The 21,132-nt window shown below is 44.5% G+C and overlaps 1 protein-coding gene across 5 annotated transcripts in view; it reads right to left on the bottom strand.

The window, feature by feature from the left end:
- Nucleotides 1-18,345, bottom strand: part of RAB31 (RAB31, member RAS oncogene family) — a 65,209-nt gene extending 46,864 nt beyond the window's left edge. For 2 of the 5 annotated variants that reach the window (XM_086892718.1, XM_086892709.1), the window contains exon 1: nt 18,239-18,344. In XM_086892718.1, the coding sequence (XP_086748844.1) occupies nt 18,239-18,277 (39 nt within the window). In that variant the 5' untranslated portion in view covers nt 18,278-18,344. Of the gene's footprint in view, nt 1-18,238 lie in introns of all 5 variants that reach the window. The other 3 variants (XM_086892725.1, XM_086892701.1, XM_086892713.1) reach the window with 3 other exon arrangements.
- Nucleotides 18,346-21,132: the final 2,787 nt, after the last annotated feature.

Genomic DNA, 21,132 nt, shown 5'->3' with positions numbered 1-21,132 from the left:
GCCCACCAAAGCCGTCCTATCACCCCCCTCCTCAGCTGGGCAGGGGAGGAAAAATATAATAAAAAATCTGTGGGTTGAAATAAGGACAGGGAGAGATCACTCACCTACTGCCATGGGCAGAATAGACTCAAAATGGGGAAATTAATTTAATTTATTGCCAATCAAATCAAAGTAGGATGATGAAAAATACAAATTAAATCTTAAAATACTTCCTCTTCACCTTCCCTTCTTCCTGAGCTTAACTTTACTCCAAATTTCTCTACCTGCTCCTCACCAGAGCATTGTCTCTGCCTCACTCCTCCTTAGGGGGAAGACTCCTCACATTCTTCCTCTGCTCAACGAGTCCTTCCCATGGAGCACAGTTCTTCACAAACTGCTCCAGCACAGTCTCTTCCATGGGGTGCAGTCCTTCAGGCACAGACAGCTCCAGTGTGGGTCCTCCACGTAGTCACAAGTCAGGCCAGCAAAGTTATTCCAGTGTGGGCTCCTCTCTTCATGGGTCTGCAGGTCCTGGCAGGAGTCTGCTTCTGCATGGATTTTCCATGGGGTCACCTCAGCCCCTCAGCCCTCCACCTTTTCCAAAATAGTCCCCTCCATGGGCTGCAGGAAGATCTCTGCTCCACCATGGATCTCCATGGGCTGAAGGGGCACAGCTGCCTCACCATGGTCTGCACCCAGGGGAATCTCTGCTCCGGAGCCTGGAGTACCTCGTCCCTCTCCTCCACTGACCCCGGTGTCTGCAGGGCTGTTGCTCCCACATATTCTTACTCCTCCCTCTGGCTGCAATCTGCTCTTTTGCAGTTGCTTTTTCCAATTCTTAGGTGTGTTATCCCAGAGCCACTACCACCATCACTGATGGGCTTGGCCTTGGCGAGTGGCGGGTCCACCCTGGAACCAGCTGGCATTGGCTCCGTAGGACACCAGGCAAGCTTCTGGCAGCTTCTCACAGAAGCCACCCCTGCAGCCCCCCTCCGCTACCAGAGCCTTGCCACAGAAACCCAATCCGTCTCTGAATGGAAAACATCATCTGATCCCTTTTCTTGGTTTGTTTTCCTTCAGTCCACATCCATTTGCAAAACATGTACAGTGACCGACCGTCTCCTTCACCTTAGAGCTGAAGGGAGTCTACAGCCCTGTCCACTTCTGCTCCCAACCAGTCCCCAAAGCCAAGTGCCTGCTGCCTTACCAGTTTTGGCACCCTTACCAGTGTGATTATTCAGCACATGTTTTCCTTCCACACACATCCTGCACACATCCTCCTGTGGAATTAAACTCAGGCCTGCATTGCTGCTCCAGTATCTGCTGTACCTGGAGCCAGAGAATGCAGTCCTAGTGGTCCTGGTGATCTGTAGGCTTCTTTGGAGTTAGCCAGTTTCTTCGCAGTCACAGCCCCTTGCTCTCCACCAGATCCCAACCCAGTAATGTTTCAGAGATAACAAAAACCTCTAATGCCCAAGTTTCAAATACACTTTCTTTAATATTTTGCTATGCTTTTTTTCTCTCTTATAGGCACAAAAGAGTATTTCCATCCCTCCTTCCCTCCCAGATTGCAATATTAATTACAATCTCTTCATCTACTTTTGTCAAAGACATACCCAAAGATCACAAGCAACACCAAACTATAAAGTATAAAAGGGCCATTGATGACCAAAAGCTCTTTATCATCCTACCAAAGCAACATGCCTGGCCAGAGATAAGCGAGACTGAAGAGCAACTTATGTCTGTATCATAGCTAATGCTATCAAGAAATTCACTCTGCCGAAGACACTGATATATTAATGCATGTAATATTATTTAAAACCAAAGTCTTTCCTGGAAAGAATAACTGGCATTATTCTGTTATCATCACTAGGGCTCCCAATCCCAAGATCTTCATGCTTGGTTTGATAGGATGGAGAACTGTAGCTGCAGCCATAAGAATCAGAGAATCACAGAAAGGGAGCTCAAGGATCATCTACCTCCAACCCACCTACCATGGGCAGGCACATCTTTCAATAGATCAGGTTGCCCAGTGCTCCACCCAGTGTGGCCTTGAACACTTCCAGACATGGGGCATCCACAACTCTGGGCAACCTGCTCCAGTGCCTTACCACCATCACAGCAAAAAACATCCTAACATCTAATCCAAACCTACAATCTTTTTGTTTGAATACATTCATCCTTGTCCTGCCACTACACGCCCTTGTAAAACGTTCCTCTCGGTCTTTCTTGTAGACTCCCTTCAGGTACCGGAAGGCTGCAATTAGGTCACCCTTCTCTTCTCTTGGCTGAACAATTCCAGTTCTCTCAGCCTTTTGTTGCACAAGAGATGCTTCATCCCTCTAATCATGTTGGTGGCCTCCTCTGCACTCTGTCCAACAGGGCCACATCCTTCCTGTGCTGGGATCCCAGGGCTGGATGCAGCACTGCAGGTGGGGTCTCATCACAGCGGAGCAGAGGGGCAGAATCTCCTCCCTTACCCTGCTGGCCACACTGCCTTTGATGCAGCCCAGGATGTGTCTGGCTTTCTGGGCTGCAAGCTCACATTGTCAGCTCATGCCCAGCCTCTCATCCAGCAGAATCCTCAGGTCCTTCTCAAGGCCTGCTCTTGATCTGTTCATGTCCCAGCCCAGCCCGGTGTGATACTCACTGCCCCAGCAAAGTACTCCACTTGCACATAAATGTGCATCTGCTGCACATTTACTCTTCCAGGACTTACAAATTGTGCTGCTCTTCCACAACCTGCCAAGTCTTTTGCCCATGAAGCTGGCACAGGAATATAAAGCGATCTTTATTTATGAGACAGGGGGCTGTGGAGCAAGAGCCCACGGAGCTATTCTTCAGGAATAAAATTAATGCTGCAGCCAACCTACCTCTGCTTCACAATTTTTAGAGCTCACCTACTCAGGTAAAAAAAAAAAAAATGACCAACCAAACCAAGACCAACCCAAAACCCAAATCCATATTCCAGTTCCCCTACTTATGCTTAATCACTGCATCTTATCACACAACGTGCAAGCCAACCACAGCACTATGCTACCACGAGTGTGGACAGCAAAGATAACAGCCTTTGATTGTTGCTAATATTATTTAGAAACAGTTTCCCCACAATAAATTTCCAGCTAATTCTTTAGAAGCTGCTTACCCACATCAAATTTCCAGATAATTCTCTGTGTCTTTTCTTACACCTTTCCTTCTCCTTTGCACACAAGTTATCAAATTCAGAACAGCAGCTGAACTGCCAAGAGAAATGGAGGATTTTAGATTGAAATCAAGGAGCAGAATCTCAATCAATTTCTTATGCCCTTGACAGCATGCGGTATGGGCAGCTGTGGAGAGAGAATTGCTTAGCCTGGTAAAAAGGAAGAAGGAACTTTGGTGTTTATTTGCATTCCTTTATCTCAAACTGTGGCTTTTAGGGGCGTTGGCTATTCATTTAAGATGCTCAACTCCATGTTTTGAGCTGCCTCTACAGTTTCAAGTAAGAGCATGATCTCTATAAAAACCAGCTGCAAATAAGGTGGTATCAATCTGGCTGGCTAATAAAATGAGAGGATGAAAGGAGAAAGAAGAGAAGCACCTTTGAAGGGTCACACACACACACAAATCTCCTTTAGACAAGCGGCACATGTCAATGAACAAGCAAAAATCCTTCCCACTGGGTTGCACGGGAGACCCAAGAGTACAAAGCCTGAGGATATCCTTAATGAGACCTGCTAATGCTTCACACTACAGTGAAGTATTTGAGTACTTTTGAGTACAAGAGGGTGGTCACAAACTGCAGAAGCAGTCCAGCCTTTGGGGGACCTCCTTGTCAAACAAGGCACTGGCTGATTAAGTCACAGGAAACTGACTTTTGACTTGCATCAATAGAACTGACTCAAGACTGAACCCACGGCGTGAAACAAGAGCCCTCGCACCACCTGACACAGCTGCTCACCGAAGAAAGCTCCACCACAAAACCAAACACCATCGAAGCCTTCTGCAAGGGCTGGGCTGCGCTGCAGCCAAGGGAGGGCATTTCTCTGGGCAATAGCACCACCTGGTGACTCCTGGGACTGCGGGATGCGGGAGCCGGGCACTCCTGGCCACGCTGAGACTGGAGCGAAGGAGGGACACTGCCTGAAGCACTCCAGTGAGTTGGGAGCCGAAAGCCTGGGTAAGGAGGGAAAGAGGATAGCAGGATGAGCTTACAAGAACTAGAAAGGTGAAACAGACTGAGAGGGAAAGAGGAGTGCCTGAGCACCTTCCCTTGGATTCACAGGCATCTCCCACTGCTGGTACCACCTTGAGCAGCCCTGTGTGGCAATGGGTAGTGTGAATGTGGCAGAGGAAGCTTCAAAGGAATGCCCTTATCCCACAGTTAATGTACTGTATTAATGAACAAAGCAAGGAAAAACCCCACAAACCTGCACGGTATCAACAATGTTGTATGCTGCAGAGGGGAAATTTTGGGATTAATTTTTAGAAGACTATAGCTGTGGCACTCCATGGAGTCACTATCATCCAAACAAGAATCATACCTCTAATTGCCTTTTACTGAGTATTGGATCATAGGATCCTCCTGACCACGGTGTAACACAGACCAGCAGATAAACCCACTAAACCCAGCCTGACAGGCTCTTTGAAAGTGGTAAGAAGGCGTGTTACAGAATCATAGAATTGCTTGGGATGAAAGGGACAGGGACACCTTCCACCGGATCAAGTTGCTCAAAGTCCCATGCAGCCTGGTCCTGAACACTTGCAAGGATGGGGCATTCACAGCTTCCCTCGCAGACCTCAAACTATGGCATGCTCTCCTAACACCCTAATTCATGCTAATGACATCTCCCTGCTGCCCGCTTGCTGACTTCCCATCTGAGCTCCACCACAGACACTTTAGGATTCACCATTTCATTTTTCAGGTGAGGATGAGAAATGGGCCCTGGTTTACCATGGGTCATACTCCCCACACCAATGAAATAGGAACTAAAAGCAAATTTCACAGATCCCTCCGGCAAGTTAAACCTCAAACTGGGAGGAGCTAAATAAAGCTAAAATAAATTAAAACTGCAGGTACTCCTTTAATACCTATGCAATTTTATTGATAGTAATACCTGGATTTTGGCAATTCCAATGGTCACAGTTCATTTTCTGGACAAATTTGGGGGACTTTTTAACATCTGCACACTGCCAACCCTTTCCTACCCTCTCTATCTCAAAACACACACGCAGTCACAAAGTTGTACTTGATGTACAACTCCTCCCACAGAGAAATTCCTATGTAAAGACACAGTAAAAAATGTGCGAATAGTATCTACTTAGAAATCCTCGTAATTGTCCCTGAAGCTGAAAAATTAGGTAAGGGAAGTAACATACAAGTCACTATAGCTCACATTGTCAGTGATAATGAGTATTGATGGCAGGGGTTTTATCTCTATTGGCCATGTGCACACACACCAGTGTAACAATTTGGTTAAATATCCTTCATCACCATTGTGCAATGCAGTGATCAGAGAAACTAAATTTAGTTTTCAGACTACATACATAAATAACCTGAGGTTTTCATAGTTAAGTAAACACATTAAGCAACAGCATCCGGACAAATGTTGTTTTCAAGTACAATTTGCCAGCAAAAAATGGGGTAAACAATTTTATGTAGTTCTTTCTAAACCAAATTCTTTTCCTAAGTGAACCTTCCCCATATATATTGTAACAGCTGCAACTTTCAAAATACTGGTATGATGAGGAGATAATCTTTGACTTGAATTGCTGTTTACACAAGTTGCTGCTCATACTCCAACACCCTATCTCTTTTCATTGTCAAATTCTATCATTAGGGGTCATGATTTAGAAATAAAGGCTTGTTAGTGCCACCTAGTAAATATGAAAACAAAATAAAATTATATTCCTTTCTCAACATAGAAAATATTAAAAATATTCCAACCAGTCTGAAATTGATAATCCAATCCAAACATTAAAATTTCATATTGCAGATTGCTGACAAGTACCAAAAGTCATTTTCTTTTATTAAATGAAGGCAGTGGCCCTTACACAAGCAATACTATGTCCATCAACCACAGCATTTGACAAAATGTCTCTTGTGTTCAGCTTGCTATTCCACTAGTATAAAAATTGTCCAGCAATTGCCTGAAAAAACTGTAAATTAAAGGCTCGATTACCTTCCAATTTGTCCATCCAAGATCAATAACCCCTATTCAATTCAATGATCAGACATACTCCTCCCAATTTGTAACTGTCCCACCTGCAACTTTTTATTGCATTTCATACCAGAGAGGAAGAAAAAAGCCACACAAATGATGAGTTCCATCTGAAACAGTAGTTGAAAACTTCAGTCCTGGAGACAAGAAAGCTCAATCCCTTCTCCTTTGCAGCAACAGGCAATAGAGAGGAAGAAGGCAGTTTCAGGAGGCAGCTATAAAAACTAACATTTCCTCTAACAAACAGGAACCAGCCTCATGGCCACAGATCTTTGCTCCAAATTAGCAGAGCCCTGGTAAGGGGTATGTCACCTACCAACAACCAGCAGCAAATAACTCTTCCTCTGGTCTCAACTAGCCAAAGGCAGCCGGACATCACCAGCCTTGAGCACATCAGGAAACACCACAAGGGTGGGACAGGAACAAAGGATTTCATACCTGGATTTATTGCCAGAAACTCTGCCTCTGCTTATCAGTTCCTTTTAGCTGATACAACAATCTGCAATATCAGCAGCCTCTGGTGACCATCTAAGGTGTGAGCTGGTCTCCTTCATCAGCAGCCTAAAGGCTGCCCAGCTGCCAATGGCACCCTCCTTATGCAAGCTGCTTTTACAATTTGCCAGTCCTTGGAAATCCGCCTCCATCAGCCTTCCAGGCACAATAAAACAAGTGTCTTCTCCAGGGGGTATCAGGGGAAGGGGACAAGTTGAGAGTTTCTGAAATTTGCCATTATTTGTTATTTACAATTAACTGCAAATTACATGTAGATACTATGCTTCCACATGGACGTTAGGTGGCAACATGAAGGAAAGGCCTAAAATCCTTGAAACTGGGGGTTTTCATTTCCTGAATTTATGTGCAAGACTGGAAATGGAGAATGAGAAGTTTGCCTAAACCTAAATTTGTGTTAAGAAATGTTTGACCCAACGTTAGGTTTAATTAATGTCAATTAGTAGTGATTTCATACTCATTCCATGTTGTCTGGACATGAAGTTCTCCCTAAGACAGCAAACACCACCACTTATTTTAAACAGCATCACAAAAAGACCCACCTGGTGCTTTCCCCTCTACCACTCATGCAAGTAAACAGAAGAGATAACAGCAAGCACGGTATAATAAAACCCAGGGCTGAGTTTTTTATCTGTGGATTTACTGTGTGCTGCTGTGAAGTTACTAAACGTAAAGCTATCTGCACCGAACAGGCTCATAAATGGGAGAAATTATCAGTGCAAGGCTGTAGCCCTTAAGCACTTGACTTCTTGAATGTGTTCATCCCCTGTTGATTTAATCGAGAATGAAACGCAGCAACTTCTAAAAGCTGGCAACTACTGCCAGGAAATTCAACTTTTTAGGGAAAGGCCCTTAAGGATAACCAGGTTTTGTCACACTTACTGTTAAGGCACTTTCTTCTCTCCATCACAAAAATAACTAGGAAATCAGTATCTAACTTACAACTGACTTGCAGAAGGAAGTTTTTATTCACCTGTCCATTTTTTCTCCACTCAAAATCTGGAAGCCAGAAATGGTCGAAAGTGTATAGACTTTGGAAATCTCAACTGAAAACATGTTGTGAGCATTTCAAATGGAATGCTAAACCATGGAGTTTAGTATATTTAAGGACACCTCCTGAAAGGACAAACTGGTAGAGAAATTCCTTCCAAAGTAGGAAAAGCCACACAGAAGGCACTGAGGAGTCACCCTCAAGACAGACTGTCCAGATACTAACACTTCCAGCATCACAGCCTGAGTGTTTGGGACTACATGGAACTAATTCCAAAGTTCCCAGAGATCTCAGACAAGGCAAAACAACAGGCACAAGGATTGAGGAAGACATCTCAACTGGCCAATGAGATCTTACCAAAGCTTCCCTGTGTCACATCTGTGACAGGGCTTTTGTCTGGCCAAGATGCAAAAACAACAATTCTGCAGGCTCCACTGGCCAAAAGTGTTTTGAAACACAAATGAAACAGCACTAAAACAAAGTGAGGGTTTAAAAATAATTTAAAAGGAAACTGGAAGCTAAAACCAAGGGAGAGGTTGGTGGGGTTTTTCACCCCATATTATTATTTTTACTACCTTTTGTTGGTTTGCTCTGTCTAGCTTTCTGTTTTATTATCCTCAGCTTCTCTTTCCCTTGCTCCTGACTTCACTCCTCTGTCTCACCAGTCTTCATACAATGCTCCCACATGTCCTCCCATGGTCTCACAGTTTCAGCACTCCACCTCCTCCTCCATTAGTCTCTGTTCCTGCAAATCTCCTCTATGCCAATATCTACACCCCTTTTTCTACTGATCTGCACATCCTTGCAAGTGCTCAAGGCCTGAGCAATGCTGTCTACAGCAATCTGTACTTGCCCATGGCAGGGGGGCTGGAATGAGATGATCTTTAAGGTCCCTTCCAACCCAAACCATTCTTTGGTCATAAACTATTCCTGAATAACTTTTTAGGCTGCAGGGCTACCACTCTCCTTCAGAAAATCTTTTTAAATTTGGATTTATGGTGTCAAAGGTTCGCTTTCTCTCTGCCTTTTTCCACGTCAGCCTAAAGGAGAAGACAAACCTGGCCACTCTATCTGGCTTTAATGTCAAATGACAGGAATCACTCATGAGCTTGTCTTATCTCAAATACTTAATTTACCTAAACATTTTATCTTATTCTCCACACAGCAGTACATTCAGCTGTGCATTAAAGCATATGCTGAGCTTTAAGCATGGGATGCAATTTAGCCCATGCAGGGAAGGATGTACCCTGATACTCTGCTGAAGAGGGATTATCCTAATGCTCAGAATCAAACATATGCTTAAGGATGCTACTCAGATTAGGGTATCACTAACATAATCTCAAATCGAATTTATGTTATCTGGTTTTATCCAACCAACATTTTTGTCACATAAAACATGCTCCAACTGTCTGTCTAATGCCCTGGCATGCATTTATTCTTTTCAAGCACACTCCGCAGGGAAAAAATAAACAAAAATATCCAAGGCAGAAAAAATAAACATCAAAGGACAGAACAATTGATTCTGAAGACTATTCACATAAACTACACTGTGCTGCTGGAGTAATAACACTTGAAGACAAGGTTTAATTCCCTCACTGATATTTAACCAAACCAAGACAAAAACTAAGTTCAACTTCCCTTGGATTTTCCACAAGAGCAATAACATTCAAAAAAGAAAACTGCTGGTGTAAGGGATAATGTAGCAAAAAAATCCCACATTTGTAGCACATTCATGAAATTAATATCCTAAAAGGAAGCTTGTCTATGCAGTATTGAAAAGGTTGAAGTCAGCATGGACTATGTACCATGAACAACTTCTGGCCCAAAAGTGGATGGAGGCTTCCTGTTCATATCAGCTTTAAGAAGGTGTATTTCAAATGTTGATATTATGATTCTTAAAATAGGCACTTAAATACTTATATTTAGTATGCAAAGGAAAAGGAAAAAAAAGAGATAGATAATGGGCTTCCTCTTTAAGAAAGAACATATTTCTTTTCTCGTTTCCTAAATCCCTCAGGAATTAATCAGCTGCAAGATTAATCCAGGCACAAAGTGGAAGTGCACCCTTAGAAGCTTATAGTGGTGTGTATCTGTCAGTGAGAGGTTCATTTTTTTAGTGGTTTGGGGTTGTTTTTATTAATAGAGACTGCCTAAAGCAAACAAAATTAGTATTTGCTTCACAGATAGATGATGCTCAAACTGAAAATTGTGATGACATTTACCAACACCTCAAATATTTCAGTTGTAATATGCTTCTAAATCCTAAACTATTGACTGGAGTGATAACATATTTTCACCCCTTCAAATCAACTAGCTAAAAATTGAAGTCTCAAGAGTCAAGCTGAACCTTGGTGTGACACCACACCACATTCAAGGAAATGCTCTTTTCAATCAGTCTTTGGCAAGTCTGGGTGATTCCCAGGACAGTTTCTCTCTGTTGGCACACACCAGATGTTGACCTAAGGATTCTTTTTTGCCACTGAACTCCCTCACAGTAAGAAATTGGTAGATCTAGAGAGTTTACACTGCAGCAGTACTGGATATGAGTTATCAGTAACCAATTACAAGCATAAGATAGAGAAAGTTAAAGCTATTCCAGTTGTATCCTACTGGTCATCAGTGAGCGTGGAAGGAGATGCAAGTGACTTCAGACATATTTTGTCACCCAAAAGTACAGCTTTACTGATGAGCCATGGGATCCTATCAACACTTGAGTTTTGTTTGCTTCAGAATTAAACGGGCCCCAAATTTAATTTTTTTTTTCAGAATTAAACCCAGTTTAGGAATCTATCGTAACTCATTTTGGCTCTGTAGACAGGCTCCAAAGGGAAGAAGAATCTGCTTCAGAGAGCCCCTAACTATAGGTGAATTCCTGTAAGAACCTAATATTTATCATTTACATTTTTTTATAGTTCCCTGACAGGTCCAACCAGGACACCCACTGACGTCTGCAGCATCCTGTCACTCTGCTGACAAAGGAAGAAACAATAACTCAGGGACACAAAGTATTTAGTGGCTGGATTTCATGCACATGCACTTCCACATGTTGCCCAAATAAGAACATACTCTGGCCAAAACAAAAAGTGAAAAACCGTAACTTCTCTACCCTCGCCTCCAAAAAATATAAAACCCATGGACTAACCAGCTTTTCTGCTTAAAAATATCCACAAGAAAATAAAAAGCATTTGTTCCACTGCCTGTTGTTCAGCTTTCAGAGCAGCCTTGCAAAGCCAGAGACCGTAAATCAACCACTGGCATGTGCTTACACAAGGCTGTGCTCCCAGTTGGCCTCCCATCCACCTCCGCTGGAGGCTTTCTAAAGCTTGGATTTGTCTTTTGGCAGTGGTGTTCAGAACAGCGAGCATTCACTGAAAGGGTGTACAAGATGTTTCACAAGAAAACTGAAATGTGTTCCTTTCCTGGCACCTTACAAACTGAGATGGAATTTTAAAAATTTCCTTTCACCTTGACACCACTACCCAGCCTCTCCAAGGTATGCAGTGAGAAGAAAAACAACCCCAAAAGAACAAAAACATCTTTTTTTTTTTTTGTTTACTTTGGAAGCACATGTCCCATGGCAGCTCCAGATACCTTCTGGTGAGGGGCTGCAGAGTTATATTCACATGAGCTGCCCTCGGCCTGCAGTCAGGAGGCAGTGGGGGACACAACAAGGAGAAAAGTACTGAAGGCCTGCTCTGCCCTCTCTAAAAATCACGGGATGATCCAGCTCATTGGTGTGATGATCTAACCCACAGGTGTGATTAGCACTGGATGGAGGTAAGCCTCATAGGTAGCTCCCACCTCCTCTCCCAACCCTCTTGGAAGGTATCTCTAACCATGTGTTGGGCACTCGGCTGGCCCCAAAAACAGCTTGAGAAAAATATGAGCAAAGGGAGCTCCAGACCTCTGGATGGAGACCACAGCTCTAAAAACAGCCTCTGCATCAGTGGAGGCTGGTGAGCCACCAAAGTTGAGGAGAAACTCCTTGCCCTGCATTCAGTTTTCTGAGGCAGCACCTGAACTGTGGGGAAGGTGGGGTCAACAGCAGCCTTCTCTAGTGAAAGGTCACCCTGCCCACGGATGGAACCAGATGATCTTTAAGGTTCCTTCCAACTCAAACCATTCTATCATAAGTGCAAACCTACTAAAGCCAGCTGAGTTCACTTCAATGTGCCCTTCTGCCTTCCCCTCAAAACCACAATGCAGGAAATGAAAAAAAAAAAGTGTCTGTCCTGATGTTATCTGAAGGGAGATGTGTCCAGGAAATTCATGACTAATAGTAGCCCCTAGAGGGTCTAACAGCCCTGAAGACTGGGAAAATGGCATTCGTAAGAATGAGCAGCAGGGAGGCAAAAGAGCAAGAGCAGCAGAGTTATGGCTCTGGCCTCCCTGTAAATGCTGCTCTCAACAAGCAATTAGCTTGAGGAATTTTAGACAGAATATGTCAAGAATACATCTCTCCAGCCTGTGTGTCCACTTGCAGTCTGCAGCACCCACACTGCACCTAGGTGAGACACAACCCAACACAAGTAAAAGGCACTCGCGCTGTTATTTACAAACACCACCACAAGCAAAAGCCCTGCAGACTCAAAGGCCTTTGCCCATGTGCAGCTAAAACACACTTTAACTGCAACACATCCTACCAATAAATCAAATTACCACCTCAGAAACAAGTCCTGCCATCAACCAGTCTCAGAAAACATACATTAAATGCAAATTAAAAATGGCCTTTTGATATGGCTTGACTTAAGCCAGTTAAAAAGAGCCCCCTGATGAAAATGAGAAGGTTTTTCTTTTCCCTGCATATTGTTTGCATGCAAACTTTCTGCCTCCTTCACGTAGTCTGCCTCAGCATTATTTCCCTGAGTAGGGCAAAAACTGCATTCAACTATGTGAAAAAAAGATTGAGTTTATCACCATTCAACTTCCTTATTTTGGCAGAAAGAATGCAGGGCTGTTTTTCTTTCCCCCAGAATTACTGTAAACCAAGAAGTTTCCCAGTTTTTCAGCCAGAAATCAAAAAGAGCAAGGTGCTGGGGAAATCTAAATTTAAAGACAATTTGAAAGACAGTAAAACTACAGCCTGCATATGATTTCTGGGTGATAGTCACTGCATGGACTCATTCAACAGGCAAGTTACAAGCATGGATGGGAGCTCAGAGCTGGTTATCAGCAGGTGGGAGCCCATGAAGTGCAGCAACAGGCAGCAGCCACAGGCTACTCTTTTGCTACCTAGTAGATTACTAGTAACTAGCTTCCTCTTTGAGGCTTTGCTGCTACTGAAACTAAAATCTGCTTCAAATTTCTGCTTCTGCTTCTTCAAAAATCCTGTTTGGTTGGGCCACTGGAAACGAAAGCAGAGTGTGGCCTCCACAATCACCTTTTCCTAGAAGGATGGTCCAGTCTACTCTTCTAAGCAATCCCACACAAAACCCTTGGAAGAAATTAGTAAAGAAAAAAGTTTTGTAGGTATGTCAGGAAAGCAATATAGGGCCAAGATCAACATGACATCCTGAATTCCAAATTGTGAGAAATCGTTTACCTACATATTTAATGTCTATATTGCAAAAATATCAGATTGTATCCATTAAAAAATCTTATAAAATAATATGAAAAGGCTGATTTAGGCTTCTGAAGACACTTTTTTATTGATACAAGAGAGCAGGCCTTTTTTCTTTGGTGCATAACAGTATTTTTATGCAATATTGACAAATACAATAAAAACAAAATCACCAGTCCCAGTCTCCTTCAGTATCTTGTACACTTCTTTTGACTGGCAAAGCAGGAGAATGGAATATGGAAGCGCTGTGTGGCCACATTAAGTGCAAATTTCAGAATATTCTTCACCAATGAAGAATACCAAGAAAAAACACTTCCCAAGAAAATTAAGTCTGTGCACTTCAGCTAACCATGTGTCTGTCTTTCAGTTCACCATGGACTTAAAATCACTGTTTGGTTTTACCCGTAATTTGATGTTTCACAACAATGCAAAAACTGGCTAGGAAAGAGATACAGATCAAAGAGCTTCTTTGATGGAAAGGCTGCAATGATGGACACTTCAAACCAGTGACTTCACAAGACAGACAGCCATGTAGTCATGATCCAAAAATTTCCCTCATGATAGAGCTGCTTGTTTGCATAATAAAATATGAATGAATGAGTAGGTGATGATGGACCATTAACATGGGGGGGGGGGAAAATGGCTTGGCAGCCTCTATTCTTCTCTCAGACAAGATACTTTTGTGGACAAAATTATAAAAGGCACACATTTACTTCATCAGTACATTTTTTCCTCTTTTCATGACCCCCTTTGTTTGCTCTACTCTCTGTTTTAGGCTACAACACTGCAGATGTTGTTGCACATGTGGCTTCTGCACTGTGCAGCGTTACTTGTCATGGTAAGGTGATGCTCACCTTACCATGGAGGCCACCTTGCACATACCTGGTGAGAAGAAAGCTCCTTAACTGGTTCAACCCAGGCAGGAGGGCAGTTTTGTTTTTAACAGGAGCTTTTCTATTTGCGTTGGGATGTGTAGGCCATAAAAGCATCAACTATGACAAACATTTCAGACACAAACAAAAAGATTCCCAGTGAGTTGTGTTCAGTATCATAGTGTAATTTCCACAGAGGAAATGTCACTCCTTTTACAAATGCAGGCTCACCAGCTTCAGACAGCATTTTCATACTAGCAGAATGCAGACCAGTGACTTCTTAAGAGCAAGAAAACAAAGGCACAAACAGAAGAAAGGTAAAGAAACAAAGTCTCAGCTAGGGAAGATGTGGGCACTATGTTCAGGAAAAACCTTGTACAGTAAAAGCAGTTAAGCTCTGAGACATAACCCCAGGGAGAAGATCATGAGTTTTTAAAGACAGGAAACAAACATATGTCAGGAATAAGAAGGGGTTTAGGGAGAAGGGATGACCTCTGAGCCTCTTCCAATCCTATCTCCTTCGGTCCTGTGAGGCACAGTTACAACACAAAAATGTAATAAACAAAAACAAAAGGAAAGGAGCAATGGAGGTCACTTTAGACAGCAGTCAGCAAACCAACTCCCAAAGTCTGAAGAGTTGTCAAAGTTTCCTCAGGAAGTGACAAAGACAAGAAACTTTGCCTTAGTCGTAAACCTCACAATCTTTCCTGCGGTTGCCACACACAATTATATCAGGATCTGGCAGGGAACTGTAAATCATTCCTCCAGCCCACATGAAGAAAATGTTGGGAGCTAAAGCACAGGGCACTCAGCAGCCACAGACAGATTAGGAAACCTGGCTGCTGCACAGCCAGTCACATTTCAGCACTAAAGCACAGCTCAGGAACACCACAGGTCCCCCATGCTCCTCTCTCCTCCAGCCCCTCAACAAGGTAGAAACAACGTAGAAACACCATGCAAATCAAATGGGAGCTACACTTCATTTCACCACATAAACCTGCAGCTAAAACCTGCTCAGACCCATAAGCATGTGGCATCTAACACAGGGACAACTGCTGGGAACAAACAACAAACTGGACTGAGAGACCAGGAAGAGCCAGGGGTAACATGACAGGAGTTGGAGCACAGCTCAGGCATTCCCACTCAGGAAGATTAACACCTTCCACATGCAGACACTTCACTGCCCAGCAGCAATAATTTACTGGAGGAAGTAGTTTAGGAGCAGGCTTGAGGACACTTGCATGGCAACATACTAAAGAGAGCTGTTCAACTACACCTCTGTAGCTCCTACACATGAGGTTGCAAGGCACTGGACAATTAGGAAGGCATCCTGCTCCTGCTAGCCCACTGGCAAGCTGGAACCATCCCTTCTCAAAGAGCTCTGCAATCAACAAAGACTTCCTTCCACACTGACTCATTCACACCCTCCTGCTGCCCCAGATTTCTCCTCTGCCCTTCTCTCCCTGGTGTCTCCTTTAACAGCTACAAATCCCATAACCATCATCTTGCTGTCTGCTCCTCCTGGCTGCTCCAAATCACTCCCATGATGCCCACAGAGAGTTTCAAAAAACCCCAGCATACTCTGGAGGAGGAAGAAATGACATGATGACATTTAGATAACCAAATCCTGTTTAATTAGGTTAATGTCAAAAGTTAGAGGCCGGTCTCCCCCCTGGCAATGTGGGGTCACATCCAGGAGCCAATAACCTACTCCTCATCTCTAGTGCAATGGCTCCAGGCCACTCACTGACCCTGGAGATCTGCACTGGCCTGTAGGGCCATAATGTGGACCACAGCTCTGGTTTCTCTATTCCTCTTCATCATCTTCCCAACAAGACCCTCTATAGCCAAATGGGGCTTCAGAGCTTGTGGAGAAGCTGGCTTTGCAAACATTGCACCAGCTGCAATTTTTCCCCATTGGGAAACTTTGAATAGGCAGAAACAGCCCAAGCCCAGGCCCTCTTCACAGCTTGAGGCCAGAAACTGCCAATGACCCTCCTGTCTAAACCAGAGGTGCAGCCTAGGGCTGTGTTCAGAACTGAGGAGGGATATGGGTTTACAAACCAATTTAATCCATATTTCTAACAAAGATAAGAACTTGTCTTGGGACTAGGACATGCCTGACTTGACTATCAAGGGATCTATGACGTACAATGCAGATTAAACAGGTCCAGGACCTACTGAAGAAAAAAAAAAAACTGTCAAGATTTCTTTTGGTAGATCTGAGAATGTATTTTTGAGTTGCTGCCTAGCTTTCAAGCAGATCAGAAGATTAATGCCTGCATTTGTTCACGCAGACAGGTATGGAGTTTCCCTGCTCTAGAAATGTCTGAACTTCTTGAGAGGATTCATTATCTGAAGAATTCCTCTCTTTTGGGAAAATAGAGCATCAATCCCCATGGTAAATAAGATGTCTGTGATCAGAAGTATAAGATTTTCTAGGACTATGCCCTCTTCAAACTCAGGAAGGAATATCTCACTGATTACTCAGTGACTGTAACTACAGACACATCTCTCTAAGTGCTACCACTGCCACCCCATCATTTTAATGAATCTACAGAGTAATTGCATACTCCTAGTAACATAGAGCTGCATTATAGGTTTCTTTTCCTGTCTTAAAAAAAAAGCAAACAATTGCCTTACAAAACCTCCAGTAAGTTTTAATGTTACAAAACATCGATAAATTATGGACATAAGATATCTCATTCCACAAGACACTTCCTCTCTATAAAACTACAACATTTTCTGCTGGAGAAGAAAACAAGCAAAGACACATCCACATATTCTACCACAGACTCCTCGTGTTTGTACAAACCACATTTATTTTTGTCACTATGCCATTTTAAAAGTTGAAGGCAGGAATTCTATCCAAGAAAGGAGGAACGGTCACTTGCCAAATACTTTGGGTTGAACTCTCCAGTGCCCTGGCACTGCATCCTGGCAAGAACTACTCCAGGGCAAGGTACCCACTCCTGCTGGGCTAAGCGTCAACACAAATCAGAGAGAACTGGAGCGTCTATTCATGTTTGGTTTTCAAATGTTCAACTCACTTGAATGGCATGAAAGCAAATTCACTCGAAAACACCTTAATTCATGCAGCTTCTCCGAGTGCTTACGGAGATGTGGACCAAAAAGCAGCCGAACTCGCACCGGGTAATTTGAGATGCTTGACTTTTAAAAAGAACGTGTGTACTGAAGTAGTGATGCTCTGCTGGTTACCGTCAGGAGAGGTGGTTCTGCTCTGCGGCGGTGCTCGTCCCAACTTTGTGGGCACACTTTGCCGGGAAGCTCCCTCGGTGCCGGGCAGAGAGGGGCAGGCGCAGCCAAAGTGCAGAGCTAAGCACATTGCTGCTCCAGATGTGAAACGCACGCGCGAGTTCGCCAAAAAAGCGAAAGATGAGGGAAAAAAAAAAAAAAAAAAAAAAAAGGAATGGCAAAAAAAGGCCGTTCCTGTAAGGAGTCGAGCCAGAGAAGCGCTGCTGAATAAAGCCAGGCAAGTAACTACACAAAGCGCCGAGCAGCACATGGGTGAGACAGGACGGAGCCCCGGGAGAAGGAGCCACCCGACACAGCGTCCCGGCCTGGGCAGCGCTGCCGCTTTTCTGCGGGCGCCTGCCCCGCTGGAACGGGGGCTCGGCGAGGCCACCGCCGCCTGTGACGAGCCCCAGGGAGGGCAGTAAATCCCCCCCGGGTGCCTTCGGGGTTCAGGCACCAAAGGGAGACCTCCGCAGGGCCGCCGGGGGGGATGGCTGGGCGCCGGCACCCCCCCGCCTGGGGAGCGCTGGGGGAGACCCCCAGAAGAGCCGCTCGCCGCCTCCCCCAGCCCGCTACGCCCTTCTCGCTTTTAAAAAGTTGAGGAACAAGACAAAAACAACAATCCCCAAAGCTTCCCCCCGCCCCGCGGAGGCCGGTGCACGGCTGCCAAGTTTCGGCGGGGAGGAATTTTCTGCGGCCGAGCCCCCCCGCCCCGCCCGGGAGCGGGAGCGGGGCCGCGGCGCCCCCGGGAAGCGGCACCGCGAGGCTGGAAGCGTTCCCGGCTTAGCGAGCACCCCAGCAGCCACGGCCCCCACCTGCGGGGCGAGAGAGGAAGGAAGGGGGAAGCGACCCCCCGGTCGCCCTTACTCACGCCGAGCAGACACACTTTGAGCTCGCGTATCGCCATCATCTGCCCGGGGCCCGGCCGCTCCGCATGCCCGGCGCCGCCGCTCCGCACTGCCCCGCCGAGGCGGCCCAGCCCCGCCGGGGCCGCCCCCGCCGCCGGTCACATGCGCCCGGCCCCGCCTCGCCGCTGCCCCCCGCTCCCGGGGAGCTCCGGGATGGGAGCCGCAACTAGGGCAGCGCAGAATCGGCGGGGATGGAAGGGACCTCTAGAGACCGTCTGGTCCCACCCTCCTGCCAAAGCGGGGTCACCTAGAGCAGGTGAGACAGGAACACATCCAAGCGGATTTTGAATGTCTCCAGAAAGGGAGGCTCCGTGACCTCCCTGGACAGATTGTTCCAGTGCTCTGCCACTCTCTTCCTCGTGTTGAGGTGAAACCTCAGTGAACATAAACTGTTTTAGCTTATGGCCATAGCTCCTCATCCTGTCACTGGCAACGACTTTAAAAGAGTATGACACCATCCTCTTGGCACCTGCCATTGAGATACTTAGATGTATTAATGAGATCCCTTTCAATCTTTTCTGAGGCCCAGTCTCATAAGAGAGATGCTCCAGACCCCTAATAGTCTTTGTGTCCCTTAGCTGGACCCCCTCCTGGAGCTCCTTGTCTTTCTTGTACTGCAGGGTAAATATTTGCTGTTGTGAGAAAAACAGTTTGTGAGAGACGGCATCCTGCAGGGGTCTGTGCATATGCTTAGTCCTACACACCATGTGCTGGGCTAGGCATGGGATGGGGACTGCTCTGGTTGCATCTGAATCCATCTCCTTTCTTTTTTTTTTCTTTTTTTTTTTTAATTTTTTTTATTTATTTTTGAAAGGCTTTTCTTTCTATGTGCAGAAATCACTGAAAATGGTAACTCCATTTTTCTTACCCAACCCTGGTAATACACACAGTTTGGATTAAAATAGTCAACCTCAGGTTAGTAGTAGGGTTGCACCCCACACATCACATACCCAATTTAAGTTAAGCTCATCATCTTAAAGCTAGTCCTCTGAAGTCAGTGAAGAAGGAGTCATAACCACTCTGCTCTTGGTGTGCAAGGTTCTAGAATTTATAGAGAAGGATTTTACACAATAAACCCAGGAAAGCAGGAGAGCATCATCCACCAGATATTTTAAATCAGAGCCTCTGTTCTACTTACAGTTTTATTTTAGCCTTCCTTCCTTCCTTCCTTCCTTCCTTCCTTCCTTCCTTCCTTCCTTCCTTCCTTCCTTCCTTCCTTCCTTCCTTCCTTCCTTCCTTCCTTCCTTCCTTCCTTCCTTCCTTCCTTCCTTCCTTCCTTCCTTCCTTCCTTCCTTCCTTCCTTCCTTCCTTCCTTCCTTCCTTCCTTCCTTCCTTCCTTCCTTCCTTCCTTCCTTCCTTCCTTCCTTCCTTCCTTCCTTCCTTCCTTCCTTCCTTCCTTCCTTCCTTCCTTCCTTCCTTCCTTCCTTCCTTCCTTCCTTCCTTCCTTCCTTCCTTCCTTCCTTCCTTCCTTCCTTCCTTCCTTCCTTCCTTCCTTCCTTCCTTCCTTCCTTCCTTCCTTCCTTCCTTCCTTCCTTCCTTCCTTCCTTCCCTAATTTATCAGGTAAAATTGCTAAAGGGAATTAAAGAAAATCTTGATTAATCATTGTGAGATTACTGCCAGGTCATTAGATGCTTCCTGGCAAGCAACTGTTGTGGCATTCATTACAGCACTAATTAGTTCCACGCGGAGTCCTGCACTCACACCAATAGACTGGATGGAGATATTTGCCCTTTTCCAGAGATCCCAGATCCTAGGCCATGGAAATGCCAGGAGAAGAGCAGTTGTTATCCCCATGGAGGAAAGCATGAAGTACTGCTAGCAGAGTATTCACATTCTCTGTCAGGAGAGAGATTATCAAAAGAGAGAGATTATCAAAAGAGGGAGATCAAAGGATCAAAGGAGAGGCTCATCAGAGAGATGTTTTTGATTTAATTAGGCTTTTTTTTTTTTTTTTAGGAGAATTTAGCAGAGAAACAAAACATAGCAGGTTTTCAGACAACCAGTACACAATATTGCAAGGATTCTGGCTGTTCATTGCCTTTCCATAAGAATGCATTATACACTGATGTATTTCAATAAGCAAATGGGATATGCTCCCTGATGTAGAAAAATTACAGTTCGCACTCAGGACATCCAGTTTCAAGCAGCTTCTGATTAGTTTTACAAATTTCAGCCACTAATTAGTTCTACAAATTGACAGGAGATACAAATTTTTAAGGTTTTACATCATTCCACTCTTCTTTCACAGACAGTGTTGTGGTTCAGGATCACCTTTCCATAGATTCTTTTTGGGGTTTTGTGATGTTTTTTAATTTTTTTTGTATCTTCCATGTATCCTATTAGTCAACTATCCCTTTCATTTGGTCCAGATTTTGTAATTCTTGAAGTCTGAGATTTTTTTCATTACTGTATATGTGAAACATTATGCCATCTGAATTAATTTCAGCAAGACACACTGGAATTACATTATCACAGAAACACAGAATGTCTTGGGTTGGAATGGTTCTAAAGGATCCTCTAGTCCCAAGCCCCACCGCCATGGACAGAGGGACACCCATCCATTTTTCAGACAGTAATACATCTCACAGACTTCAAAGCCATATAACTACATGTTCACTTGCTGTCTTGACTCAGTACACCAAAATACAAAACAGTGCCTGAGATATTTGCCCAGCAAAGCAAGTCAGAGTCCCGTTTTTCATCCTACCCGGAGAAATTTCTCCAATACACACTGGTGAAACAGGAGCTCTCACTAAAAGAAGTTACAGCCCAGACCTCAAAAGTTCCTTGCTGAATAGAGCCAATAACTAATTAACTACTTCTAAACAAGTGAACTGTTTAAAACAGTAGCACAAA

This window comes from Cyanistes caeruleus, chromosome 1, assembly GCF_971803275.1.
Source record: "Cyanistes caeruleus chromosome 1, bCyaCae1.hap1.1, whole genome shotgun sequence".
NCBI lineage: Eukaryota > Metazoa > Chordata > Aves > Passeriformes > Paridae > Cyanistes > Cyanistes caeruleus.
Note: the sequence above shows the minus strand (reverse complement) of the source record. Positions and strands in the feature narration are given on the sequence as shown.